Source organism: Vipera ursinii (genome assembly GCF_947247035.1).
Source record: "Vipera ursinii genome assembly, chromosome: 3".
Lineage (NCBI taxonomy): Eukaryota > Metazoa > Chordata > Lepidosauria > Squamata > Viperidae > Vipera > Vipera ursinii.
In genome coordinates, this window is record NC_139516.1 from 21,319,779 (window position 1) to 21,330,512 (window position 10,734).

The window sequence follows — 10,734 nt, forward strand, 5'->3', positions numbered from 1 at the left end:
AAATCCTTCACTTTTCTAAATAGTTACAAATAAGTTTCTGAAACTCTGAAAGTTTCTTCAGTATCCCAAACTATTTTTGTCCACCTGCTCCTTCATGTCTGGATACAAGTGGTAAACATATATCACTAGTAGGAAACATATTACTAGCAGAAGGAATCATCGAAGTTTTATCTTTATATAACTTATCAAAATATTCAAATAAATAACATTTTGCTGTATGCCAAGACCCAATCTATTCGCAATGTTTAACAAATGTTACAAATACCTCAAGCTAGATGATCAATAGTCTTTGACACATTGACATGTCAGAGAATTTACTTACCTTTGTTCTTCTAATTCTGCTTTTATTTCATCTAAGGGGAAAAAGAAATATATGTTGTTTTAAATGTTGAAGGCTTAAGACCTATGTCAGACTTGCATACAAATATACAAATTTCTTTGGAAATGTTCTTATAATTTCAAATAACTGAGTTTTTAAGGTAAATACCAACAAAGACTTCTCTATATAACAGTAGGCTAATTTTATCAATTTTAAAATAACACCTTTTTAGTAATTATAGAGTATAGTAGCATTCAGATTTGTTATGGTGTCGTATGAATACTAAGATTGTTCACATGCTTGTAAACTTTCTTGTACATGTCAACTGGCAGCTAGATACTACATCCATCCCACATACTGCATACTGAGACCACTGGAGTTATTGATGGCTATACTGTTCAATGTCTACAAGATACAATATGGAGGATGAAAATCTCAAATGATTTTCATAGTTATATGCTTTCTTCAGTGTTACTGTCTGATATTTGTGAACTAATTATTATTTCAGAAAGGTTCCTAGCCATTTGTTGATCATTGTGGGAAAAGCATGCTTGCCTAGATTTCTCAAAACAAAAGATTTAAGTAATACATAATTACAAAGCAAACAATCTATATTTCAATATCACAATTATGAAAAACATCTGGATTTATATTTAATCTCTTGCAGTAAAAGGAGGAAAGCCTTCTCAAACCTTTAAGACTAGTAAATCTATTATTAATAAATGTATGCATAAATCATATGCCTTGCCCAGATCATACTGTATCTGATTAGCAGTCTATGACCCCAGAAGTTTATAAGATAATAAATGTAATCTTTAAAGTGCCACATGTACTTCTATTGATTTAAATATGATAGTAATATAGTAGGCCAAATATTTATTTGAAGATCTGAACTACCTTCTTTCACTATCAACCTTATCATGCAATTTACTTAATAAGAACACTTCTAAATTACCAGTCACTTTTTCCTCTAATTCTTCTGAAGCTAGTGTAAAATGCATCTGATATTGAGGATGGGTATTTTTATGCATTTAACAATTTACAGAATTTTTAGAAAATTATGAGCTAATCAAGTTCATGGATCTGTTCACCCAAGAGATTAACTCACTGAAATTGCCTTACCTGTTTCCTTAGGTCTATGCCTAATCACATATCCTTTTCTCCTCTTGAGTAACAAAAAAAAAGAAAATAAACTTCTAATACTTCTCCACATGGCAGACTTGGCACAATGGCAGTTGCCTTCCAAAATCTTAATGCTGGTACTTTGGTAATTCTGCATTTGGACTCCTTACCTAATCATGCCAGCATGCAACTATCATAGGATCCTTGGAAGTGGGAGATAGGATAAGCCAAGAATCCTCTCCAATGGGAGTCCCAATTGCCTCTTCAACAGAAGCACTAAGATGTTGCTGTGTCTAAGTTTTGCTGGCTTGAAATGGCATTGTCCCATCCACACATACATTGCCAGCAGTCTGGGAAAATACTGAAATTGCTCACAATCACAAGTTCCCAGTTTCATCATTTGATAAAAAAGGCAGAATCTTATCTCATATGAATTAACAGGATTGGGCCTTATTTGGAAGACCTCCAAATTTTTCAGATAAAACAATAGGAAACCAAAATTTAGAAACTATTAATCCAGTCTTATGGCTACATATAAAATCATTTGTCAGATACCATGTAATCATCCAGAATACATTTAAAGAGTCTTTCCTGAACTTCCCAAATAAGTTATCCAAACATCAATGTTCTTTCAATTGCCAATCCTTTCCTATATTCCGAAATGAGGTAAGTCACAACCTTATTGGCTTTGTAAGCTGGTTAAGAATATTTTGGTACTCTAAGTACATTATTATCTTTTTGTACATTTATAATTTTTTAAATATATACTCTCTATGTTTGCCCAACTATGTTTTCTTGTCCAACTTCTGCTGGTTTAATTGCAAATATCAAGATTGGAACTATGATACTACATGTTATTTTAAAATATGTTTCCATTAGATAGACTTTTAAATGGCATCTGCTTTGAGAAGCCAATAACTAAGGTATTATGCTGTTGCTCTAATATTATAATATCCATTTAATTTTTTTTGGAAATATATTTTGGAAATTACTGTACTTCATAACTATGATGATGTGGCACTGAACTTTCATACCATTTGACTGATGTCTGTATTTGGAAACTCTACTTTAAAAAATCTAATCTGGCTACTTTCCAAGGCAGAATTGTTTAAATTAAGATTGCAGCATGGAAGTCTGATTAGGGAAAACTGTACAATATATGCCAGAAGGCATTGCACAATACTTTGTTCGCTAATGTTGGCTTTTTCTTGCTTCACCTGTCACATTCTTCCTTACACACACACACACACACACACACAAACTGTACATATCCATAGACAGTTCCTCTCTGTTTAACTACATTTGATATTTTGAAAAATAAGAGAATCAGGTCAGGTTTGTTTTTTTATTTGTCCCAGCAGTCCAAATTGTAACCTAAATCTTGCAGAACACCTAAGAGAAACTAAATCATTTAAATGTATCTTCCTTCTACATAGTTTTAGGATTTTGACCATAACGACTTTATGATTGCAATATAATTAGTTTTTCCGCTCTTCTGCTTCCACGTACCTATATTTCTCAATATAATGATGATGCCTAGAAGTGTGATTACAATGTTGTAATTATTGTGTTGATTCTAAGAACCATATTGCTTTATTATGAACTAGTGATTTTTTTAAAGAAGCTGCTTGTTTTATTAAAAAATAATATTAAAAAAATTAAATGATACATAATGCTTTCCATAATAATAAATGCCAAATCCAGTCTAAACATCTGGCTGATAGTGTAACCTACCATAATATTTCTGCAAGAAATACCACTTGTCTGCATGAAAAAACTGGGGGAGACCACAAATAAACAAAATAATAGAAAATAAAGAAGCTAAAGTGCTCTGGGACTATAGAATGCAATCAGACAAGCATCTGGTGCACCACACTTAAGGATTTAACAATTGTTGATAAGATAAATTTTAAAAAAGCTCTGGATAGCGAACATTGCAATACCTGGAGACAACAGAAGAGAAAGAAATGGAGAAAATCACAAAATATAAAGATCTGCCAATAAGAAGTAAAGATAGTAATAGGTGCTTTGTGTGCAATCCAAATCATTCAGCACTGACAAAATCACCATCAGTCAATTGCAAAGGAAGTTTACTTGGAGCAACTTACATCCTGCAACAATACCTTTTAACATTATTGAACAACCACCTCTCCTTATCCCAGATCCTTGGGAAGCATTCAGTATAGGACAAAAATGCTCAACACAGCCTAAGCAGACTATGAGACCACCTATAATAAAAATAATTAAACGCCATCCAACTCTCAGCAACTGTGGGTGGCTTACAATTGTTAAAACATTTAAAAACAAAGAACAAGTAAAAAAAAACATACAAAACCAGCATAAAAGAACAGTGATGGCAAAGAAATAATTCCTTCTCTCAAAAAGCTGAGCAGAGAGCCAGGTTTTTAAAACTCTGCAATATTCCAGTAGAGTTGGAGCTGCTCAAATTTTGGGGGAAACCTCATTCCAGAGGGCAGGTGCTGCTACAGAGAAAGCATGCTTCCAGGGTTCAGACAAATGGCAGTTTAATCTATAGAACCTGGAGTGCACCAATCCTGCCAGATTGAACTGGCCAGATATAAGGCCCTCAAATAACCAGGCTCTACATCATGTAGGACTTTATATGTAGCAATCAACACCCTTTAATAACATCCAGAAGCAACCTGGCAACCAGTACAGGTCACAAAGCAGACGTGTTACATGAGGATACTGAGGCCTGCCCATCACTGTCCACATTGCTGCATTCTGGACCAGCTGATGTTTCTCTTCAATGGCAGTCCTATGTAGAGTGCATGGCAATAGTCCAGTAAGGGGATGAATGACTGAGTGCCCCTGATCTAAGAACTGGTGTAACTAGCTCAACTGGCACATTAGATGAAGCTGGGTAAAAGCCTTTTGTGTCCAGAGCTGCCATCTGCTCATTGGGCAGGAGCTGTATGTCTGGGAACAACCCCCCCCCAAACTGTGCACCATCTTTGAATATATTCAAATTGAATATAACTAGCCTGGTAATGAAACATTCAGAAACCAACCCACAATCTTGGAAAATGAACATTCACCCTCATCCTACACCCGAGCTACAGATATTTGCCACTATTGCAAACAGTTAATTTTAATTTGTGGAGAAGAGTAAGAATGGAAAAGAAAGTCAACAAGACTCACTTGTAATCTAGAACAGAATGCTCAATTTCTAATGCTAAATGCTGATAAAGTCACTGGGAACTATCAACCACAATCCACTCTTTTGTGAAAAGAATGAATGACTGTATTTTAACAACTATTACTTGGCAATATTAGAGTGATTGTTCCTAAATTAGATCAAAACTTCATTTTCCTCATGATGCAAAACTCAGATGCACCTAACTAGTTCAGTAATTGAAAACACATGATGATTGTTTCAATTCCAGACTGAAATATATCAGGATATAATTTGATATAAGTTTTGGGAGAAACATTACATTCACCATTAAAAAGCTATACATATTTTATAGTAAATCTTGGATCAACAATGTATTCAGTACAAAACACTTAAATTCAGTATGTGGTTGCTATTAGAAAAGATTTCAAAGAAATCTTCCATCATGTTTCCTTTCTTCCTGTATCTGCAGAACTGTAGATAAGAACAGTTTTAGTGCCTGTTGGCAGTTGAAGCCACCAGTTTGAGTTGAATGCTATCAGCTGTGGTAAGATTCTTACCATGGTTTCAACTACCGGTAGTTTCATAGATATTTTGGAAATTATTCACTGTGTTTTGTGAACTTTAGGCAGTTAAGTGAAATAGAGCAAAATGCAAACAGTGTTATTTGCTACAGAATACCAAAACAGTGTTGGCAGTCAGAACAAGTTTTTTGTAATTAAAGAATGAATGGCTTTCAAAGAACATTTCAATAATGTACAGTTATCATCCAGTACTAAGGAATATTCTTCAGCTCAATATAATCATGTTGCAGCTGTAGCTTTTCAGCTTGTAAATGATACTGATTTGTATAGCACTTTGTACCTCTAAATTGTCTAATACCATATTTACACATATCTGTTTTAAAAAGAATTATTTTTATTTTACTCATTTATTATTTCTTTAATTTATACACCACCCATCTCACTATCTAAAATGATATTATATCTAAGACTCCCAAGCAATCTTCAAATAAGACAAGCACTACAAAGGTATTAGGTTTTTTTAATCTATCATGAAATCTGTGAGCAATGGTTTGATTTTCAAAATTACATGCAGCATTAAAATCTTTGGCAAGATGTAAATTAACTCAAATAATAAATAAAATACTACCACCGAGGAACTAGAGTCTATAGATGCCTTAACTATGAGAGCAAATTCACTGAAAAACATAATTTTGTCTTGCTAGCTCTACCTGGAATCTTCATTCAACATATTCCTTACCATAATTTGTAGGAAAAAATAGCATTTGAACTTCCTAAGAACTCTCTCTTTATACGATAGGCCAGTAATTCATTTCATTAAAATAAGATTTAAGTCGTTTTACATTTTAAATCATCACCATACATTAACATTTCTAACTTCTATCTCCTTACTGCTCTGGGTTCAGATATGTTGGTACACCACTGTAAACATCTAAGATCACTCCAGAACCTGAGTATCCAAATTCAGGAGTGATTGTAGAAGTAGGCTGAAACTTTGATTCTGAGTCTTCAGAAGAAAACAATAACCAACCTTACCCTATAGAAAATGAATTCTTAGTGTTTGATCTGATTTCTGACACATCAGATATAAATCAAGGCCATGTCTGACTAAATTAAGTTTTACTAATTTATATTCCTCCAGTCCTTTGCTGATATCCATTACATAGTTTTAAATTTTTAATTTGCAGAGACACTTTAGCAGGGATATGGGTGGCATATAAATTTAATAAATAAATATCAAACATTAATTCAGAAATCAACTCAGAATTTACATTTGGGTGAGAGGAGAGAGAGAGAGACGGATATCATTAACATACTGTTGGTACAAAACCCCAAAATATAGACAGTTCCTGTTAACAATTTCACATTTTGGCAGAATTGCACATGGGATAAGATAAAATGTGGAACATGGCAGATCAACAACCATGAACAGGATATATTGCCCCAGAACTATTATGAATTAATAACATCAAGTTTGAGAAATTTCAGAAAGATAACATGCTCAATTATACCGAAAGTTATTAACAGGTTTGCAAAATCAAAAAGGCCACATCAAAACATTCCTTGCCAGCATCCATAACACTGATTCAGTCACTATCTCATAAACAGCCTTGAAGCCAGTTTGAAATGTATAGCCACTATACCTGTAAATGTATCAATAACCAATAATCTCTCTCATTCAGCCATATAATTATAATACATAGTATTTATATAAAACAGTCAAAGTGCTGCATAAATGCAATATGAATAGGCCAATATTTTAATTGAGTACCAGGTTGACAGCTTTTTAATTAATAGATTTAAATTACATGAAAGGGCAATAACACACAAACAACTGAGCATACAATATAAATTCATCAGGATTTATTTTTATGCAAAAGATAAAATTGCACTGCAAAATAAATTATAACTGATTAGTTAAGCAGATTACTTAGCAATACATTGCTCCATTCTCATGTACCAGTTTATTGAAAGCAGAAATTGAATTCAGACAACTATGTTTGGCCATGGGCCATGGCTAAACCTGCACGTTTATAAAATCTGAGGCTATATCACACACTACACTAAGTTAAAATGTGGTTTGCTTAATTGCTTAGTGTATTATGTAAAAAGCAATGATTCATAGTTAAATGAGTGCAATATTACATCCATTAGCAAGTTCAATGGACTTACTCCTAAATATGTGCAAAAAGTGCAGCTTAAAATAATCTCAAGCAAGGCTAAATTGAACATTACTCATAGGGTTGTGCAATTTTTTGCCTTTTAAAAACAGCACTGACATTTTCAGGAAAAAAAATATCTCAGTGATCACTTTAATACATACACTTAATAAATTTGACTGTCACTGAATATTTGTCAAATTGTCTTTTATATTTGGATTAAAAACATCCAGAAATAGTGACCATACAATAATATAATACATGCTAATTATATTTTTTATCAGTTTCATTGAATAACTCCAAATAATTATTTGGAATAATTTTTTAAAAATACTTTGGATTTCTTTTATACTTCCTTGTCCCCAATGGATTATTCTTTTAGAAAATTTGTAATTTTTATAATAAGAGATTTTGTCCAATCAGAGCTTCAAAAAATATTACTGGGGCTATAAAAATTGTAAAAAAAAACACAGCCCATCCATTTGATCAGAAACTGAAAAAATGATCAGTGCTTAGCCCAGGAAATTCATAGCAAGCAGTACCACATGCTGCAGTAAAATAAGCAAAGCAAACCTTGCTTTCATTTCCTGAATCAAAGAGAAATGTTTGTCCAAATTAACCTGATCAGAGAATTTTTTTATACTTCCTGCCGGAAGATCTGAAATAAACTCAGCTGTTTACAAACCAGGGAGGAGCCAACGTGGCAGATTAATTTACAGAGCAGGTTCTGATGACAAGTCCTGACTCCACCAACTGCATTAACTTGTTGACATTATTACGCAGCAGCTAGGGAGCCAGGAAAACTGTGTATGTGTATATCTATCTACGACTCCCCAGACACTTGACAGAGAGCCTCGCTATGGGGTCACAGGGGTGAAGAACCGTATATCCATACAATTAGATTTCTCCTTTCACCGACCATGAGGAATTATCAATCTAGAACCCTGAGCAGGGTATAACTGGTTATTACCGAGGGACTTTATAGACTCCATAGAAGCAAATCTGCAAATTCACACCCAAAGATGTGTAACTTTTACAGAAGCTGACAGCTGAGGATGCCTTGATGAGGAGAGCCACTTTTCACAATTGGAGACAAGAGTTTAAAGTTTCATATCTGGCTCATTTAAAGGTGAGCTTAGAAGGGCTGGGAGTTGATAATGCAGAAAAGCTTCCTCGGGCTCAACTAGCGACCTTCGGTTGTCTTCCGGGGGAAAGTCGCTGGGTGAAGTGGGAGGACTGGGAATGGAAGCGCCAATTATCCCCACCTGCGCTTCCAACATCTGACAGGCTCCGGGGAGCCCTGCGAGGGCAGCGGGTGGGGGGTGGCTGTGGAGAAACCGAATTATTCAAATCTTGCCTACGTCCAAAGGGCCGATCTCGCTCGCTCCTTCAACTTACCAAGTGCCACTTGGCAAGCTCTCCTCAGCTGTCCGTGAGGGGGCCGCCTCACCTCCTTCTCGGAGAGGATTTTCTCGAGGGCCCGGGAGACGAACATACTCTTCGTGCGAGTGTCCTCCTCGCGGGCCGGGAACTGCATGGCCTTCTCGCACTAAAGGCCTTCGTCCTGGCCCGTCCTTACCGGAGCGAGAATGACGCTCAAAAGTTCCGGCCGCGGAGGAACTCCATGAGCCGGAAGAAGCGTGATTCCCTCAGAGGTGGAGGTGTTGAGGCTAGACAGCGACACGGCGCCGCCATATTGAAGCCATCACGTGACCTCCTTTCTCGGAAGCCACCTTGTGGAACGCCTCTCTCACCCTGTCGAGTTAGTGACACCAGAAGGCGGGGTTTGGCATCGCAGGGCGGGAGGAGGGAAAGAACAGGGAGGAGCAATGGGTGGAGCTTATATGGTCCAGGCACCTTCTGCTTCTTCTTTGGTTACGCGCGCGCGCAAAAAAAAAAAAGGATGGGGGTGTTATACAGAAAGAGTTAAAACAGGGGTCTTCAAACTTGGCCCTTTCATGACTTGTGGACTTCAACTCCCAGAATTCCTCAGCCAGGCACACTGGCTGAGGAATTCTGGGAGTTGAAGTCCACAAGTCATAAAAGGGCCAAGTTTGAAGACCCCTGAGTTAAAAGGTCAATCATCATCGTTGTCATTTTTTTTTCTTTAGCGAGGTCTAGTTCGGATTTCCAGATAGATGTGCAATTATTAACAAATGTCTATGGAGATTCTCAATCATCCAGGCCATGGTTGTCCCAAAGGTGCTTTTTACTTAAGGGAGAACTGAAGAAGCTGGGGAGAGTCCAGTTGCCTTTTAGGAAAAAAAACACCTTTGGAACAATAGTTAACAAAATTTATTGGGAAGCTTGTATAGAAAGAGTCAGGTGAACCGTTCCCTTCATTGTTAGAGCTTCAGTTTTAGAGTTTCATTGTTAGATGCAGGAGGTCATGTAAGAGCCAGGTTGACACAACATAAAGTTTGTGATGGTTATTGTAAAAACACAACTGTCTTACCTTCCATGTTGCCATAGGAAGGAGTGACCTTGCCTAAGCTTTTACCTTGCATACATTATAAAAGGTAAAGGTTCCCCCGCACATGCGTGCTAAGTCATTTCCAACTCTAGGGGCCGGTGCTCATCTCCGTTTCAAAGCCGAAGAGCCAGCACTTGTCCGAGGATGTCTCCGTGGTCATGTGGCCGGCATGACTAGACACCAAAGGCACACAGAACGCTGTTACCTTCCCACTGGAGTGGTCCCTATTTTTCTACTTGCATTTTTACGTGCTTTTGAACTGCTAGGTTGGCAGAAGCTGGGACGAGTATCAGGCGCTCACTCTGTTACGCAGCACTCGGGATTCGACCTGCCGACCATCTGATCGACAAGCTCAGTGTCCTAACTCTCTGAGTCACCGTGTTCCTTCTGCATACATTATACCCTTGGCTATATAAATGTTTTAAATAAATAAGGCAAACGGACCACAGTGCAGACAGAAAATCTTCCACTTTCCTTACATGTCAAGGACAGCAGGAAAGTATATTAAAGGGTAATGGAGAAGAGTTCTTAGAATCAAATGTCTCCATAAGAGAGAAATACTGCTTATCACAAAGTGAGAGATTTTATTTGTAGAGATGGGTTTGGAGAAAAAATGGGTTTATTCCTTTTAAAAGAAACTGTTGGAGAGACGCCAGAAAATGTGAGGTACATCATTGCTTCAAGCATCCTCTGATAAACACTAGAATAGCTAGGAATCTGGGGGAAGTCCAGGTATATTGAAAAAACAGAAAATATCTGTTTAATTTATTTCTGTAGAAATAAATAATACTCTAGTGAGGATTTATGTTGGGATTCTGATTTATTTTTATGGTATTTAGATTTAACCTAAGATTCTTTAAAACGCTATATAAATTAAGAAAGTGGGTTTTTAATGTCAGTGTTGGTTCATATTTCATTCATGTTCCTGATGATCTTTTAAAAACTAATATTAATCTTGTGGTGGTATTGATGGTAATATCTGGGAGTCTCCCCTCTCTTTA

At 36.3% G+C, this 10,734-nt stretch overlaps 1 protein-coding gene across 3 annotated transcripts in view; it reads right to left on the minus strand.

Annotated features, from left to right (window-relative positions):
• ARFGEF2 (ARF guanine nucleotide exchange factor 2) overlaps positions 1–8,945 on the minus strand; it is a 54,670-nt gene extending 45,725 nt beyond the window's left edge. For all 3 annotated transcript variants that reach the window (XM_083358785.1, XM_083358784.1, XM_083358783.1), the window contains exons 1-2: positions 8,659–8,945; positions 323–353 (exon numbers count right to left, since the gene is read on the minus strand). In XM_083358785.1, the coding sequence (XP_083214911.1) occupies positions 323–353; positions 8,659–8,797 (170 nt within the window). In that variant the 5' untranslated portion in view covers positions 8,798–8,945. The remainder of the gene's footprint in view (positions 1–322; positions 354–8,658) is intronic.
• Positions 8,946–10,734: the final 1,789 nt, after the last annotated feature.